Source organism: Heterocephalus glaber, unplaced genomic scaffold, assembly GCF_053883595.1.
Source record: "Heterocephalus glaber isolate CG9 unplaced genomic scaffold, H.glaber_assembly_v1.0 deba00000347, whole genome shotgun sequence".
In the NCBI taxonomy this organism is placed as follows: domain Eukaryota; kingdom Metazoa; phylum Chordata; class Mammalia; order Rodentia; family Bathyergidae; genus Heterocephalus; species Heterocephalus glaber.
Window position 1 is genome coordinate 40,149,219 of NW_028258143.1, and position 18,899 is coordinate 40,168,117.

The window sequence follows — 18,899 nt, forward strand, 5'->3', positions numbered from 1 at the left end:
GAGTAGAATAAAGTGTGTTGGATTTCAGAAGCACTGGACCCATGATAAATGTTTAGAGAGGTCATTTTCCTTCCTCAAATGTAACTCAGAGACACTGTGCAGGCATGTGTAATTGGCACTGCACATGTCCACGCAAACTTTAAAAGATACAACAATGAAATGTGTCACAAAAAAGCAAGTGCCTTGATGTTTTCCATGTTTGATTGGTTGCCAAACTACTTATGTAGAATTTAATGAGCTGCTTCTTGGGGAAACTAAATATGATATCCAATGGTTAGAAACAACCCCAATAACTTCCTAACACTCAGCAGTGCTTTCAGTAGTTAAAGAGAATAAGTCCATTTTAAACACATACTAAACCATCAAGTGGCTTGGTATTGAACTAATTCTGTATCATCAGATGTTTTAGGTGAATGAGAGATGAAAATGTTGGGCAAGTGGGAAGTTAATACCAGTAGGCTCATTCCATTCATGTGAGAAAAAAATGTGAGGTTTACCATTGGTTTATACTTTTCAAAAAGGTTACATATGTTGTTTGAAACTGTTTATGTTAATAAAATAATGGACCTTTAAAACCATCACTCTCCAGAGTAATCTTCTCATCCTGTTTTTCCTGTCATTTTCAACATGTTGGTCACCAGCACCACCATCTATCAAAATGGTGGTTGCTCAACCTCTAGATCCATCTCTCTCTTATCCCTTCTTCTAACTTAGCAGTAAGTCCTGCCACCCAAAGCATCTATTCACTTCTCTTTATAGTTACTACTCTAAGTAGCCTCCAAAATAATTTTTCTGCTTCTATTTTACCCCTCTCCAAACAACTCTTTATGTAGCAACCACAACTTCTTTTTAAAATGTAAATCAGATTATGCTCCAGTGTCCTTGAAACACCTGAAGGGTTCCTGTACCATGGCCTATAAGCCTGGCATTTTTGCATTCTTCTTGTCCTATCTCCTGCCACTTCCTCACTACTAGTCACTCTTTGGTCATGAAAGATGGCAAGCCTTTGCACTAGCTGTCCTCTTCCTGGAATGTTCTTCCTGCTGTTCTGCAAGTGGTTTGTTTGTTTTAAATCCTAGCTTAAATGTCACTTTCTTTGACTGTCCTGTCTAAAGGAGCTGCCTCAACCCAAGCTCCCACTATCATGTCACCTATAACCTCAGAGCAATCACCACAACTACAATTTCCATGAGTTTTCTGTGTCTACTTGTTTACTACCTAGCCTGGAAGTCCCATGAGGAACTTCTATTGTTTATGTGTTGGTCTCTGCCATGGCCCATGTCTCCAGCACAAGTGGCCCTCAATACAAGTTCAACAAAATGAGCACTGAATGAATGAGTCAACTTACAGGGTGCTCTGCTGAGACACATAGCTGGCTTCTACTTGGAAAAATTTGGGGCTCATGTATGTCCCAATTAGTAAATATTATTGAAGAGCCATTAGACCACTCAAAGGAAACTGGAATTGTATTGCTGCTCAAACCAATCCACGTTTCTGATGCATTTTCTGTAAGAGATAAATATAATTTACTCACAAGATCTTACTATTTGAAAAAGTGATAATGCACTGAGGTTACCACCAAAATATACCATTTTTCATGTGATTTCTTTATTTCTTAATGTGATAAAAGCTGTTTAAGTCTATAAAGTATCAGTTGAAACCTTTTCCCTCTTATATCCAGATCTGCTTGCTTAAGCAGAGTGTGATCTAAAGCCAACACAAGGACAAAGCTGAAGCAAGTCAGATTCCTCGCACTCTGGCTCTAACTACAGTTTGTGAAGTAGACCTCAAAAGTCTGGTTTTGCTTCTGTCTAGAGAAAGGAAAAGTGAGAAGATCTGCTGGACTATAAAAGAAGCATCTTTTTTTTTTTATAGCTAATGATAATATAGCTTTAAGATTTTTTTCTGCCAAGGAAAAAGAAACTGAAGCTCTTAAAAGCATTGCAATGGGAGTAAAGGGTTGATAGAACATAACTAAAACTTAGTAGCCTGGGTAGGGTGAGAAGACCCTTAGTGACTGAGAGAGAGATGTTCAAGTGTCCTCGCTGATACAGAGGTAGGTGGAGGATTCTTTTAATCCTAAATGCAGAGGATTAGAGAAAAATGACAGAAAAAGATTTTTTGTTTTCACTCCAAACTAAAGCTTAACATTGAAAAGTCATCAAAGTAGGGTCAGGATCCTTTTTCTTTTTCTTTTTTTCTTGGTTTTGTTTTCGTTTTTAGACACTGAAAAGTAAAGTAAAAAAGTTCATTTTTTTCTTTTAGGAAGATTCTGTGTCAAACGTGGGACACAGGAAGGAGCAGACTTGCTCTGATGAACTGAAGGTGTTGGGGGCCCACGAGCCCAGAGTTCAGCATGACACATAACCTGAGAACCACCGCACTGGATAAATTATCCTTTGCTACTGGCTAAAGTGATTTAAATCTCATTATGTGCCTAGAAAATTGAGCACAGTACAATACTGCTATCTAAAGGCCATAAAGGTAAATTTTAGGTTTAGGTTTTTTATTAGAAACTTCAGTAAATAACTTCTATCCCTAAAAAAAAAAAAGCCAGGTAATATATCTGGCATCTGTAAAGATGTTATAAAGTTTCTGAACAAGTATTGTATAAAAATCCAATGACTACATTCCTGCATACTACTTAGGAAAAATCACTAATCAAAGAGTTATGCCATGATATTTCATACCTCTTAAATCAAAGGCAGTTAGTACTCACCAGCTCCAAGGAAGTTTACAAGAAACTCCACCTCTGCTAATGAAGCAATGTCTATCAGTGTACTGTTACCAGACTGGCAAGAATGTAAAGCCTCATTCCAGGTCTTTTCTTCTTTCTGAAGTTTGTAGCAATTATGATTGTAGGGATTCCAGCCAGGGTCACAGTGGGTAGCATGATATTTCCAAGCATTTTTTTCTTTTTAAATCAATAAAAATTTAATTTCCATAAGCATTTAAGCATTACTTATTACCCTGTATATAAATTGCTATCAATATAATTACTTTTAAATGTGAGAAACAAGAACATATGAAGTGACATATAATTCATAGAATTTGAGATCTTTCAAATTTAAAAGGGTCAGATCTCTGATCTAGATCTAGATATAAGGTCTAATAAATCTTAGTGCTTCATTTTCCAGATGAGAAATCTAAGGCACAAAGCAGTAAAGAACAATACAAAGGTTATACTGCACAACTGAAGCAGGAAATCAGGGCTAAATGTAAAATTTAATAGAATTAGTCATTTTAAAAAATCTTTTTACATTGCAAGAGCATAATTATGGAACACAATTTAAATTCCAAGGATGTTATATACTGTATGTATAAATTTTCTTATACATATTTTCCTCAGCACAAAATAGCTTAATACTTTGACCACTTTCTCTAGAGCAGGAATCACAAGGAAGTTTGGCCTTGAGAGTCAGTCAGGTTCCTGTAGTGTTGAACTGGGTCGATACAGACTCTAGGTTGGACTTCCAGGGGCAAAATGCCATGATGCTTGGGATTTTGAAGGGGAAGATGGTAGTGTGCATGCCAGGTTTTAGCTCTCCTTTTTCAGGATCTTATTTTATTAACCTCTCTAGGTACTTCCCTTCAGAACTAATTTACTTAGCTGCAATTTCATTGCTACTCAGGAAACAATTATTTTAAAGTTGCTTCTAAGACTCTGACAGCAATTAGAATCAAAGTCAGAGAGTGCTAGAATATTTAGATACTATCTACCCTAATAGTTTGCAACCAAAAAAAGAGTCATGCGGCCCATTTTAAACATGGAAATTTCAGCCTCGCTCTAAAGGCAAGATAAAAAGATTAAAGAGGAAGTTCTTTGATGGAAGCAAGGACAGAGCCAAGCAAGAATCCTGGCGAGGCAGAGTAAAATGATGGTTGAGGACTCAAGATGCCACTCAGTGGAAAAGTGCTTACCAGCCACATGCCAAGTCTGATTCCCCAGGTCTCCCTCCCCCTGCCAAAAAAAAAAAGATGGTGGTTGATTAAGCTCTTCCAGTGATGGGCTCCCCACAAATGTACCTAGTACAGCAGCTGTTCACACACAAACTACTTGTGTAAGAGCTAAGGAAATTAGGTGAGAAAGTATCATCTCTACTTGCAGTGTAACAAACTGAAGATATACTGAAAAAAGCAGGAAGGAAAGAGTTGTCTGATTCCCCTCCTTCACTTCCAAGCAGCTTAACAGAGAAACCTTCCACTTGGGGAGGAAGAGGGAATTAAGTCCAAGACCTAGACTTGAAAACCACTAGCAGGCCTGCCATGGTGAAACTGAGTGCTCTGCAAAGCCTCTGCTCCTGTCAGGCCAATATCCATGAACCCTAATATCAATAACCCCAGGAACTGCATTAAGCTGGATGACTAACAATCTTGAGCACCCCTCCTCCAACACTGGGTGGCAGAGTGGGGAGCAGTACTCTAGTCCATAGCTAGCAGGGCACATAAACTAGTTTACAGCTTTGTTCACCATGGTGAGACTCTGTATCCATTAGAAACTGAAGTCCTCATACACAGGCCAAGAAGTCACAGACAGAACCTGTAGGTCAACCATGGAATCAGGCAGAGCCCTATGTACTGTAGAACCTAGTTTTAGGCTGTATCATTTCCAGCCTTGCAGTGGGCCCAGAGCATACCTGTCCTTCTCCAAAACTGTGGAGTCCCCTGTGGCCAAGACTAGGGATGTGACCCAGCTGAGGGCCAGCTGTAGTGGCCTCCACCACCCCACTCCCTCAGGCTCACTTATTATCAAACCTATGCTCACAAATGGGGCTTTAGAACTTCTCCGGCACCAGACAGAGACCTGTGCCCAGTGGAACAGTTATTTTGTTCCATATCACTCCCAGCTACAGGACTTGGTCTCCCATCCCATCCCCGACACTATGCAGGTCCTTGTAACTGTGAGACTCAGGCGTGACCTAACTTAGCCATGTCATTGCCTCCACCAGCACTATCCTTACCTTGGGCAGCACAGAGTAGTGCAAGACCCCATTTGTGCTGGGAATAGGATGGCATAGTAAGCACAAGACTTTGCCCTGGAACTTAGTGCGGAGATGGTTAACCCTAACATGGGGAAGATCCTGATGGCCCCTTTCCCAGGTTGGTCTGTAGATGGGACATCGGAAGGAGCTCCAGTAGCAGGGGAAGACACAGGGCTCTAGTCTACTACTCAAAATATGGTGCCAGAAACGGACCAGGCAGTAAATTGTATGGGAGAAATTGCAAGTAATTTAAAGGAAATTCAAAGAACTTGAAGAAAATACAGAGAAATACTTCAGTGCTCTTAACAGAGAAACTTAATGAAGAGATGGAAGCAATTTTTAAAAATCAAACAGAAATTCTTGAACTAAAAAATGCACTCAGTGAAACTTAAAACATGATACAAGAATCAAATTCAACAGAAAAATTAATGAGCTTGAAGATAGACTGTTAGAAAATATTCATCTGGAAGAGAAAAAAGAAAAAATAAAGAAAGTTCACAGGAATTTTGGAACAGTACTAAAACAGCAAATACTTTTGTTACTAAGGATTCAAGAATGACTTGCAAATGCTAAAGAGGTAGAAAAATTAATTTAACTCAACCAAGGCTAACCCAAGATATCTTATAATCAAGCTCTAGAAAGTGAAATATGAGGAGATTCTCAAGGCTGGAGGAGAAAATAAACACCCCTATGTGTCTGAATTCATCTGACAGTGAATTTCTTAACAGAAACCTTAAAGGACAGGAGAGAGTTGCATAAGGGTTTCACAGGACTAACTGGAGGAAAAAACTGTCAGTTAAGAACACAGTATTGAAACCAGCAAAACTATCCTTGAGAAATGAAGGAGAGATAAAGATATTCCCAAACAAAAGTGAGAAACTATGTCTCCATTAGACCTATTCCTAAGAAATGCTAAAGGAAGCTTTTCACATTGAAAAACATGATAGTGAGTAAGAAGAAAACATGGGAAGGTGTAAAACTCACTAGCAATAGTATAAAAGTTCAGAATGCTCTAATATTGTAAGTATGATATGTTAACCATTCACACCTTTAACATGATGACTAAAACTGAAACAATGAAAATAACTACATTAATATATTAAAAGACAAGCAATATAGAAAGATGTAAATTGGGCTATCAAGAATTTTAAAAGTGGGGAGCAATGGACTGCAAGTGTATGGAATTCTTATTAGTATAATTTTTCTTGTTCTTTTTTGTTTTTTTCTGTCTTTATCCTTATGATCATGTTGTTATTATTTCAAAATAGTTTGCTACAGTGAAAAGATTTTTTTATAAACATCATAGTAGCCACAAAACAATAATCTATGACAGATAAACCAAAAACAAAATAGCAAGAATCAAAACGTGAGAATAAATCACTTAATCACAAAAGAAGGCTGGAAGAGAGGGAGAAAGAAAAGAACTACAACAAAATTAGAAAACATATTACAAAATGGCTTTAGTAAGGCCTTACCTATCAATAATTACCTTGAATGTACATGATTAAATTAGTCAATTAAAAGATATAGAGTGCTGTGTCTTTCACCTGTAAATTGGGTACCCTCCTACCAACCCCTATCCTCAGAAAGCACACTATTAAGAGGACAGCATATCTCAGCTTCAGATACTCATAAATAGTTTTCATTTTAACACAGTCCACCAAATAGACGAAAGAGAGACACTAGAGCCTATCTGAGATAACTCATCTTAGAGACACCCTTAAATCCCTGGACCATCATCCCTTTGCTCTTATCACCTGGGGCAGCTATTACCTACAAATAGGCCATTACCCTTGTTATGGTTTCTATCTAGATGGCCCTAAAAGCCTTATGTGTTCATAAGCAGGGTTTTTACAAGGTGATTGAATCATGGGGTCTCAAGAGCAAAATGTGATGTTAGAAGGTGGGGTTTGGTGGGAAGATGCAGGTCACTGGGAACACAACCTGGAAGGGTGTATTTCTCTCGCTGGTTCCTGTCCTCTCTCCCTGTTTTCTGGCTGCCATGATGTGAGCAGCTTTCCTCTGCCCAGGCCCTTGTACATGTCATTTTGAGTGTTAAGCCTGTTGAACACGGACTGAAACTTCTAAAATTTGACGCAAATAAACTTCTTCAAGTTGTGAGTTTTGCATATTTTGTCCCAGAGATGCAGAAAGCTACTAAGATAACCCCTCTCCTAGGAAGAGTCATCACATTTCATCTGTAAATTAAATCTCCTCTTTCTGTAAAGTTACAACTTCCAGATCCCCCTCCCCAAATATTCATAAAGTATACCCAGCTTGAAGCTAAAATGGGAGTCTGTCTGTCTCTCTCCCTCTCACTTGCACTCTACTTCTTTGAGTATGTACTTTTAAATTCTTTCAATTAATCCCTTTATACCTCTTTTAAAAATGGATGAAACAAGACCCAAATCTGTGCTGCTTAAAAGAAACTCATTTCACCTCTAAGGAAACGAATAGACTGAAAATAAAGACATGAAATAAAATAAAATAGCCCATAAACAGAGACCAAAAGAAAGCAGGAGTAGCTATGCTTATATCAGATAAAATAGACTTGACATAAAAAGCAGGGAAAATAGACAAGGAAGGTCATTATTGCTAATTCAGCAAGAGGAAATAATTCTTACACTCAATATCAGAACACCTAAATATATAATGCAAATATTAATAAACTTAAAGGGAGATATAGAATCCAGTAGTAGTTGGGGACTTTAGCACCCTATTTTTTAAAATGGATGTATTTTCCAGACAGTAAATCAACAAAGAAAGGTTAGAGTTAAATTGCACCTTAGACCAAGTGAACCTAAGAGACATCTACAAATGACATTCAACTGCTAAATACACATTTTTTTCTCATTAGCACAAAACATTCTCAAGGCAAGATCATATGCCATAAAACAAGTCTCAAAAATAAAAGCAAAAAACCCCACCACCAACAAAAATGAAACCATATCAACTATCTTTTCTGACCACAAAGCAATAAAATTAAAAATCAATCCACAAAAACTTTGGAAACTATACACAAGGAAATTAAACAACTTACTTTTGAACAACTAATGGAAGAGATCAAGAAGGAAATTAAACAATTTCTTCAAACAAATGAAAATGGAGACACAATATGCTGAAACCTATGGGATACAACAAAAGCAGTGCTAAGAAAGAAGTTTATAACAATTACCACTTACATAAAAAATTACAAAAATCTCAAGTAAACAACTTATCACTACATCTCAAGGAAATAGAAAAATGGGAAGAAACCAAACTCCAAAGTAGTAGAAGGAAAGAAGTAATAAAGATGAGAGCAGAAATAAATGAAATGGGGATTACAATATAAAAAAGCTTAAAAAGAGTTCGTTTTTGAAAATAGAAACAAGATAAACCCTAAGCTAGACTAAGAAATCTCTAATAAATAAAAGCAAAAATTAAAAAGAAATATCATAGAAATAAAAGATTATTACAGATTATTATGAACAATTCTATACCAACAAATTTTACAAACTAGAAGAAATATACCAATTCATATATACTTTACCAAGGATGAATAATGAAGAAATAGAAAACCTGAACAGAAAAAAAAGAAAACCTAAATAGGCCAATAATAAATAATGAGAAGATAGAATCCAGTAATAAAAGTCTACCATCAGTGAAAAGCCCACTGCTGAATTATATCAAACATTTAAAGAAGAACTAATAAGAATTCTCCTTAAGTTATTCCAAAGAAATAGAAGACACATACATGGATACTTCCAAATATATTCTACCATGCCAGAATTATCTGGATGGAAAAGCCAGATAAGGACACAATACTCCCCCCCCAACACACACGCTCACACATTCATTCTGCAGGACAACATCCTTGATGAACACAGCTAGAAAGATCCACCCAAAATATTAGCAAACTGAATCCAATATCACCTTTAGAAAATTATTCCTCATGAAGTGAAATTCATCCCAGGGATGCAAAAATGGTCCAGTATACACAAATCAATAAATGTAACACTCCACGTCAACAGAACGAAGGACAAAAACTATGTGGTCATCTCAATAGATGCAAGGAAAGCATTTGATAAAATTCAACCTCCCTTTATGATAAATGCCCTGAATAAAATAGTATAGAAGAAATGTATAGAAGAAATGTATCAGGGCCAGGGATTTAGCTCAGTGGTTCCAGCGCCTACCTCACAAGTGCAAGGTCCTAGTACCAAAAAAAAAAAAAAAAGTATCTCAACATAAGAAAAACTATAACAAGTTAACAGCTAACATTATTGTGAATGGGCAAAACCTGAAATATTCTGAGTTCCTTAACAAGACAAGGATGCCTACTTTCACCACTTTAATCCTACATAGTGTTGTAAGTCCTAGCCAGACCAGTCAGGCAAAAGAAGGAAATAAAGAGCATCTAAATCAGAAAAGAAGAAGCCAGACTGTCATTGTTCTCAGATGACATCTTATATATAGAAAACCCTAAAAATTCCACCAAAAATCTATTAGAACTAATAAATTCAACAAAGTTGCAGGATACAAAATCAACATATAAAAATCAATGGCATTCCTATATGCCAATAGTGAATTGTCTAAAGTAGAAATCAAGAAAGTAAGCCCAGTTACAATAGTTAAAAAAATATGTAGGAATAAATTTAACTAATGAAGTTAATGACCTATACAATGAAAATTATAAAATAATGGTGAAAGAAATTAAAGAGGACACAAGAAAGTGGTAAGGCATCCTGGATTGGACAAATAATATTGTTAAAATGTCCATATACCCAAAGTAATTTACAGATTCAATGCAATGGCTATCAAAATATCAATGACATTCTTCATAGAACTACATAAAACAATGCTCAAATTTGTATGGAACCACAGAATACCCTTTTTACCACAAAAGTCCTTTTTAAGCAAAAATAATAAAGCAGGAGGCATTACACTATCTGACTTCAAAACATAATACAAAGCTGTAATTCAAAGCATAATACAAAGCATAGTAGAGGCATAAAAGCAGACAGATAGACTAATAGAACAGAAGAGGGGCCCTAGAAGTGAATCCATGTGTTCATAGCCCACTGATTTTTGACAAAGGTGCTGAAAGCATGCATTGGAGAAAAGACAGTCTTTTCAATAAATGGTGCTGGAAAATCGAATATATACATGCAGAAGAATAAAACTAGACATTTATCTGTCACCAGTTATAAACAATTCAAAATAGATCAAAGATTTAATGTAGGACTGAAACTATGAAAGTACTTAAAGAAAACAGGGAAAATTCTTCAGGACATTGGAATGGGCAAGGATCTTTTGGATAATATCTTTCAAATCCCAGGAAACAAAAGTAAAAATAGACAAATGTTATGACATTTAACTAAAACCTTCTGCACAGCAAAGGAAACTATCAACAGAATGCAGAGACAGCCTACAAAATTGGAGATATTTGTAAATTACCCATGTGACTTGGGTGATATCCAGACTACACAAGAATTCCTAAAATTCAATTGCAAAAACCAAAACAAAACAAAGTAAAAAACAAAAACATTAAAAATTGGTCAATAGCTCTAAATAGACATTTACCAAAAGAAGACATACTTGTACAATTGGCCAACAAGCATGAAAAAGTGAATATCACTAATTATCAGCAGTGAGTTATCACCTCACCCTAACAAGAATGGCTATTAGCAAAAGGACTAAAAAATACAAGTCCTGGTGAGGGGACAGAGTAAAATGAACTCTCACTCACTATTGATGGGACTATAAATTAGTATAACTATAATGAAAAACAGTAGGGGGTTCCTCAAAAAATTAAAGCTAGAGCTACCTTATCATCCAGCATCCCAATACTGAGATATAGCCAAAGGAAGTGAAAACAATATGTCAGAATATTTGCACTCCAATGTTCAGTGTAGTACTATTCACAGTATTCAAGAAACAGAAAAAACCTAAGTGCCTATCTACTGTTGAATGGATAAACTATCCATAGTAGATACCATTTTCCTACAAAAAAAGGATGAAACCCTGTCATTTGTAACAACATAGATGTAACTGGAGATAATAACAGAAAAAAGAAAGGTGGCAGGAGGGAGTGTTGGAAGACTTAAGAAAGAAATTGAGAAAGGTGAAAGAAGGAAGAAAGAAAGGGGGAAAAGCAACAGCCAGTAGTAAACGTTTCAAATAATGGAAAAATCTCTACACAAAAAAAAGAGATGGATGGAGGGAGGAAGGAGGAAAAGGAAAGGAGAAAAAAAAAATGAATCAAAGAATGGAAAGGAATAAATACGAGAAAAGGAAAAAAAATGAATCAAGATGTATGATGTATTCCAATATTTACTGCCAGAAAAAGATTCTACATGTTCTCACCACAAAGAAATGATAAATGTTTGAAGTAATGGATAAGCTAATTACCCTGATTTGATCATTATACAATGTATATATGTAACATAAACATTATGTACTATAAACATGTAATAATAAGAAAAATGACAGGATGTTTCTCTTCCCTCCCTTCCCTCTACACTACATTCCTCCCAGGGTTAGGAATTTAAAAAATGACAGTTAAACTTAATTGTGAGGGGCAATATTTAAAAAATGATAACTCAGTTTATTTTAAATCTAGAGTTACTCTTGTAATGATTCTTTAAAAGATGGTTGTTTTTATCTCCACTTTTGAGTTAAGACATTAATTCCTACATAAGCTAAAAAGAAGTAATAGAGCTTAAAAACAGAAATAATCCTACTACAAGTATTAGATTATAATTAGATATTATTTGTCTCAATTACCCCCCACCCCAATTTTGTTTGCTGTCTCAGGGAGAGGGTGGGTTTCTAAAAAGAGATATGGAATGTGGCAGAAAATCAATAAATGAGGGTGCAAAGTGACAATTAGGACGAATAGGTTCGGTTCCATTGCACAGTAGGGTGACTCTAATTAAAAATAATGCATGGACTATTTCAAAGCAGCCAGAAAAGGAGTTTACATGATCTTACCACAAAGAAATGATAAATGTTTGAAGTAATGGATAAGCTAATTACCCTGATTTGATCATTATACGTGTATACATGTAACAAAATATCACATTGTACCCCATAAATTATGTGTCAATTTTAAAAGTTAACAACAACAAAAGAGAAAATCAATTAGGTAAAGCCTTTTGTAAAATTATTTTCTTTTATATATAATTTCCAGAGGAACTACAAACAAAACTCAAAACTAAGATAGAAAAGATAGCATATCTTGTTTTTCTAATGCAAATTTTAAAAAATAACGGAAAAAATGTTTACTCTGCTGAGGTTATATTGCTTTAGCTTTTAGTAAAAATCAAATGCATTTGTTAGATTCATAGTATTTTTGGAATACAGATATAATCTAGGTATACATTTTTATTCATATAAACTAGTTTTAGACAAGTTTAAATTATGAAGTATTAACAAAAAAGAGGAATTTGAATTATATTGAGAGGACAAGAAAATAACATGTAAAACCAAATTAAAATGAAAACTTACCAACTGTTTCGTGATCGGTGTGATTTAGATATTTTTTACATACATAAGGAAAGGTGGACTCACAATCCCTACTCCTCCAGGCAGTTGGCATAAATGAATGAAATGTTCCACAGTGATATTCAACAAATGGATCAAAATGGATTTCTGAAAATACAATGTGTGTGTTTAATGTAAGTTCAATACACACTAAAATGAAGTTTTAGTATCAGGGAATACTTAGCTTTGGCACAGTTAGTGAATCCTATAAGACATTGTTATACCTATGATTTTGCAGTTAAAATCCAGGCATATGAGTTAAATGATTTTCCAAAGTTGCAAAGCACTATTTTATTGTTTTAAAGATGAGGATTATTTACCAATCTGTTGTTATTTTTAAAACAGCAGACCAAACTTTGGGTGTGACCCAAATTTCACAACTTTGGCTGAATAGCTTACTTTCCTGGCCTCTCCCTTCTTGTTGGGATGAATTTCCCTTAAAGTAATTCAGAACAACATGCCTAATATCTATGTGAGAAATGCTGCTGTTTATGGCTGCAGGATGACGTCACCTGCCAAAGGTAAGTAAAGCACTGCCGATGGGGTACCTGGATACAAATTCAGATAGCTCAGCGGTGCTCCATCGGACCACTGCCAGCCAGCATGTGGATCCAGCTGGTTCAAACCTATCCACACTTCCACTGCTTCATGGCTCATGTGCTCTGAAAGGAAAATTATGGAGCTTCAAAAATAATTCAATGTTACATTTTTCATTTTACCCTATTCTTGGATCATGGAATCATCAATTAATCCCAGTCAGTGAAAGAAAGGGTTTTGGGTACTACAGAGAATCCGACAGTCTCCCAAAGCTTCACTGACAGCATTTCTTAGCTTGAAGGGCTTCATGTGAGTGTCCAGAAATATTGCCTTTCAGTAGTTCTCAATCTCTTCCAGGGTGTGTGGATAAAATTTTGAATCCATTTTATTTTCATGAACTCATGAACTTAAAGAGTGTTAGAAGGAGGAGGAAGTTTCGGGGGTTACTCCCCAAAACTGAGAAGAGACAAGTCTTTAAATTTAAGAAGGTGTGTAGGGACAGGGAGGGCCACTGGGGAACTATCTGGCCAAGAGAAGCAATGTGGTCCAGTATCAAGAGTGGTCTCCAGCAAGTGGGGACCACAGCCATACACTGTACAAACTTGAGGCAGCTTCTACTACTGCACTTTTGGTGGGAGAAAGTTACATGGCTCTGTGGCCCGTGTTCCTAACCACTGCACCACAGCGATTTCCAGCTTGATTCAGCTCCATTGTTGTTACAGACGCTATAGACATGCAGGGACATATTTGTGCAGAAAAATGTGGTCATCAAAATTGTAGAATTATGGGAAGTTTTCCTTTGATTTTTCTGTGTCCCTGAATTTAAATATTTTTTCTAAATATGTACTAGTAGTGTAATAAAATTTGACAAAGAGCCAGTGTCTAAATTTTAATGAGAATGGGCAATTTTGTGATACTCTCAAAGGTTGCCATTTCATTATTTATTCCATAGAGGACAGCATTGTTTTTTTATAGTTCATCTGTTTCAGAACTCACTTTATTTTGAGCCAGACACAGAAACCCATCCTGAGACTGAGATCCCTGTAGGGATTATAAATAGGTTGTCTCTATGTCCCAGCTTCCCTAGGAAGCTCATGGTTTATGCTGATAGTCTGAGAATAATAATTAATCACAGCTCCTTTCACTCTCAAGAGTCTTAGTTTGCATGATAGACCATGAGTACCAGGACATGAGGTCAGTGTATTCACATAAGAAGGCTGCAGCATCCTCAGCAGACAGTTCAATACAATAGTGGAAAACTGGAGGAACCAAAAGAGAAGAGACCCCAGAAATCACTAAACAGAAACAACATTTCATGTATAGGCCCCATTTCCAAGTTCCTGTGGTATTAACATGAAATCTCGTCCTAATATAGATTCAATTACTGCTTTCAATACCAAGTGTTTGATTAAATCACTTAACAGGTCTTGTAATGACAAGGGTGGATTGGAAGATGCAGTAACAAAATTTCCAGGGCAAATTTTCCACATTTCATAACCAGGTTAGCATCAGATGATATTTTAAAATAATCTTATTAAAATGTTAATTAGATTCTGGAGTTATTTTGAACACTGGTTGTACAATTGTTTTATTAATTCACATATAATCACTCTGTAATTTATAGTCTGCATTTAAAGGTATAGAAATAGTTAATTTACCTTTATAACTAAATTGGCCTATAATACTTTAATAACAAATTCACACACAAATGCCTACAAATGTTTCTTGGCATTCACGACGCTTATATAATTTCTTATACCATATTTAATGTTCACCAGTGATTAGCAGGAAACATTATAATGCTATTCTCATCATTAAAAATACTTTGGTAGCTGGGCATGGTGTCACATGCTTGTAACCCCAGCACTCTAGATGGCTAGGGGAGGAGGACTGCAAGTTTAAACACAGCCTGGGCAACCTAGTAACTTAGCAAGAGCTTGTCTCAAAGTAAAAAATTAAAATAAAAGGCCTGGGGACAAAGTTCAGTGTGAAGGCTCTGTACTCAATCCTCTATACTGCAAAAAGCAAACAAACACCTCCAAAACTTTGATCAGGTATCTATTTTCCCAAACGATCCCCAAAGTCTAATGATAGAATTGGAGTATTTAAATCAAAGGCTCTGATACATCGTACTTTAAAAAATTGTTACTCAAGTTTAATGACTAGGTCAAATCCCCTTATAAGAGATCCTGGCAGTTAAGATAGGTAGCAATTGAAATTTATAAATGATGTGCAAACTTTTACAAACAAACCATTTGATATTAGTAATGATTTTGGAAACTTACGTGTTCCTCCAATAGCACTCACTCAAATCAATTTCAATAATAATTCTCTGCTTTTGCACAGCTGTGGGGGGAGAGCAAATGTCCCCTGTTCATGCATTTGTTACAAAGTGTTCCTGACTTTCAAAAGCTTTAAAGTAAGTCTCCTTTTCTGTCTAGTGAATCTATTTCTAGAGACTTACAGAAAACTGATTTGGGAACAATGTACACATGTATGTAGAAGGATGGTTTGTAATAACAACAAACATATAAATAAAATACAAAATTATATAAAACTGTATTTAGACATGGACAGATTTTCACTATGTGCAGATAAATTAAATAAACAGCTCACCAAACCAGGGGCAAGGTGGTCATCAAATGGTTTACACATCCTAAGTATTTTATTATGTGTCTTTTACTTTTCTAGGATTTCACCTGCATTGTAAGATGTAACACACACGAAGAAGTACATACTATTATTATTTCCACTGAATAGATTAGGAAAATTCAGGCACAGAGTGGTTAAGAATCTTGAGGAGCTACTAATCAGTGATAGAGGCAAGATTCAAATGCAGGCAGGGAGCCGAGTGGTCCCTAAACACCTAAACACTGAGTAACCACCTCATGTTTTTATACACTGCTATTTTTTATAGATACTATATTTGCACACATGGATATATATGTTTTTGCAGAAAAATATGGCTAACTAGGTTGTAGAACTGTGGGAGATTTTTCATTTGCTTTTCTTCCTGTATAGCTGAATTAAAAATTATTCCAAAATAAGCATGTATTACATCTCCAATAAAATATGAGAAAAAAATAGGGTCAGAAATATTTAATGAAAGTGACTAATTTTGTGACTTTTTTAACCCTTTAAAAAATTTTTAAAGAGGGGAACAAATACATTTAATCTGTAAAGGAAAGGGAAGGGAAGGGTTTTGATGATGAGTGAAACAGTTCTCAGCTCATTAGCACAATTCCTTTGACATTTTATGTTACTGTCTTATACTGTTAGTTAACATATCTGTACTTTTGCTTTTTCCACTAAATTTTAAGTTCTTTGGCATTCACTAAAAGGCCTAAAACACACTTGCACATGATGGGTAATAGATATGCTCTTAATTAATAGGTTCCTTAATTATTTATAAATGGGAATTGAATGGCTGACATCTCCAGAAGTCCAAGAATTGGTGCTTAAATTTAGAAGTCTCTGATCCACTTGCTAGAGCTGCAGGTCTCCTGGATCCCTTGGTGTGGCCTTGAAGACATGACATTGTCAGAAGAAAAGGCCCCGAGACTCATGTAGAAATTTTGGGTGAGAGTTTGGACCATAATAAGGGAAGAAAAGGTATTTTTAGGTAAAATTTTCTGAATGTAGCATGAACATAACTGTTAGCAGATGTTTTGTTGTGTAAATATCAATGTGCACCATCCACCTACTTACTCTTTATGAAATTTTCTTCATTTTCATCCTCAATACTTAATAAATCACCTCCTTGCATCTGGCATGAAGAATGTGCCTCATTCCAAGAGAGAAATGAAAGCAAGTTGAATTGGTAGCAAATGTGTGAATTGAGGTCCTTCTTCCAGACAGTGTCACAAGCTACCTTTGTAGAGGCTGGGAAGAAAGTCCATTAAAAATTTATTACCATCTTATTTTATTTATACAGCAATATATTTCTAAGATGTATTTGAATGGAATGACTCTAACTTTCTACCTCTAAAACTTCACTGCCTTATATATTCTTGATTAGATCTTTATGATGAAATCTGCATTGCTATTCCACTGACATTTTACAGATAAACTCTTTCAAAATGTATCTACGGAAACTCAAGAAATTATCAATAAAAAAGATCTGACACATTCAGGGAAATAATAGATATTAATTTAAGAGAAGTAAGTAGAAATGAAGTATTGGTGAAAATAACATTTTAGTTTAATAATAAGCATTCATTTAGAACTTTACATTGAACACTCAATTTAAATATTTATTTGAGATAGACACTAATGTTCCAAAAGACTTTTCTCTCCAAATACCAAACTGCTAAATGCAATAAAAGGATACATTAGATATATGATATGTGATCATAATATATGGCAAACGTTTAAACTTTAAAAAACTTATTACAGTAAAATACACATTGCCATCAACCCCCCTCAAAATATTTCCTCCCCCACTCCCAACACACTTATACCATCATTTTTACTACTTTTTTTTGAGGCAGGGTCTCATTTTATAGTGCAAGTTGGCCTTGACCTCACTGTGTACCCCAGGATGGCCTGGAACTCACAATAATCCTCCAGCCTCAGCCTCCTGAGTGGGATTAAAGGCCTGCACCATGATTCCTGGATCTTACCACTTTCTGATGCAGTTCTGGAAGTCCTCTTTTGTGAATGTCTTTACAAAATATGATAAAAATGGGGTGAATTCTGCTGCCAAGTTCTATCAAGTTGAAAGGCAGGCTTGGAAAAACTTTAGTGTCTTCTCAGTCAGTTTATTTACTGGATATGGTAACAAGTGACTTCTGAGTTTTCCTCAAAGTCAAAATGACCATGAAAGGTAAATGTCTGAAGTGATTGAGAACATCAAGGCATCTACAACAGCACAACTAAAGACACTGATAAAAAAGGAATTCAAGAATTGCTTCAGAAAGTGGCAAGAAGGATGGGGCAAGTATTTTTGAAGTGAGGGGGAATATTTTTTAGAGGGATTAAAAGCAATAAATTTAAACATTTAACATATTTTTCAATCACACCTCATCTAAGTCCATGTTCCATTGGACAGAAATAATTACTTAAAACAGGTCTTTTAGGTCACCATACCACCACTCCCAGCACAGAGGAGGAGGCTTCTGGGTCACCATAGCACTCCTCCTAGTGCAGAGGTGGTGAGCTGTGTTGGTGCCAGCAGCACACACCCAACCCCCCGTCAAAATGAGAACACAGGTAAACAATCCTCAAAACCAGTCTTCCAGATCACATAAACCAACCCAAAAGGCAAATGAGATGGAACACTCTGATACTCAAAAACCTGGACTCCCTGAATTGGCAACAAGAGGAACTCAAAAAATGAAATCATAAATCATTTCTCAGATAACAGCAGAGATTGTGTCCATAGTGCAAGACAAGATTAATAAGTCTAGAGAGGAAACAGATAAAAAATAGAGGAGCTGAGGAACATGATGGAATCCCAACATAGGAAACAAATAAAATCCATAAAACAGATGCAGACAGATTTCCAGGAGATTAAAAATTCCATTGAAAGTCTATGCAGCAGAATGAGCCAATGTGAGAATAGAGTTTCAGGTATAGAAGATAAGATTGCAAACAGTGACAAAGAAAAGAAAAATTTCCTTAAAATAGTAAAGGATCACAAGAAATCAATCCAGCAGCTTCTAGACGATGCAAAGAAGAATAATATAAGACTGACCAGAGTCAATGAAGAAACAGGAGAGAGTCCAGATGACATAAAAAAATTGTTCACAGAACTGATGGCAGAAATCTTCCCAAGCAGGGAATAAGAACTTGACGTACAGATAAGTGAGGCAGATAGGACTCCAACTAGCCATGATAAAAAAAATCTACACATAG

The 18,899-nt window shown here is 35.8% G+C and overlaps 1 protein-coding gene across 2 annotated transcripts in view; it reads right to left on the bottom strand.

Moving 5' to 3' along the window:
* The window catches only part of Pla2r1 (phospholipase A2 receptor 1), a 148,530-nt gene that overhangs the window by 93,321 nt on the left and 36,310 nt on the right, over window positions 1-18,899 (bottom strand). Inside the window, exons 4-8 of one of the 2 annotated variants that reach the window (XM_087199244.1) lie at window positions 16,752-16,925; window positions 13,055-13,168; window positions 12,471-12,614; window positions 2,720-2,914; window positions 1,349-1,506 (exon numbers count right to left, since the gene is read on the bottom strand). In XM_087199244.1, the coding sequence (XP_087055370.1) occupies window positions 1,349-1,506; window positions 2,720-2,914; window positions 12,471-12,614; window positions 13,055-13,168; window positions 16,752-16,925 (785 nt within the window). The remainder of the gene's footprint in view (window positions 1-1,348; window positions 1,507-2,719; window positions 2,915-12,470; window positions 12,615-13,054; window positions 13,169-16,751; window positions 16,926-18,899) is intronic. The other variant, XM_087199245.1, reaches the window with a different exon arrangement.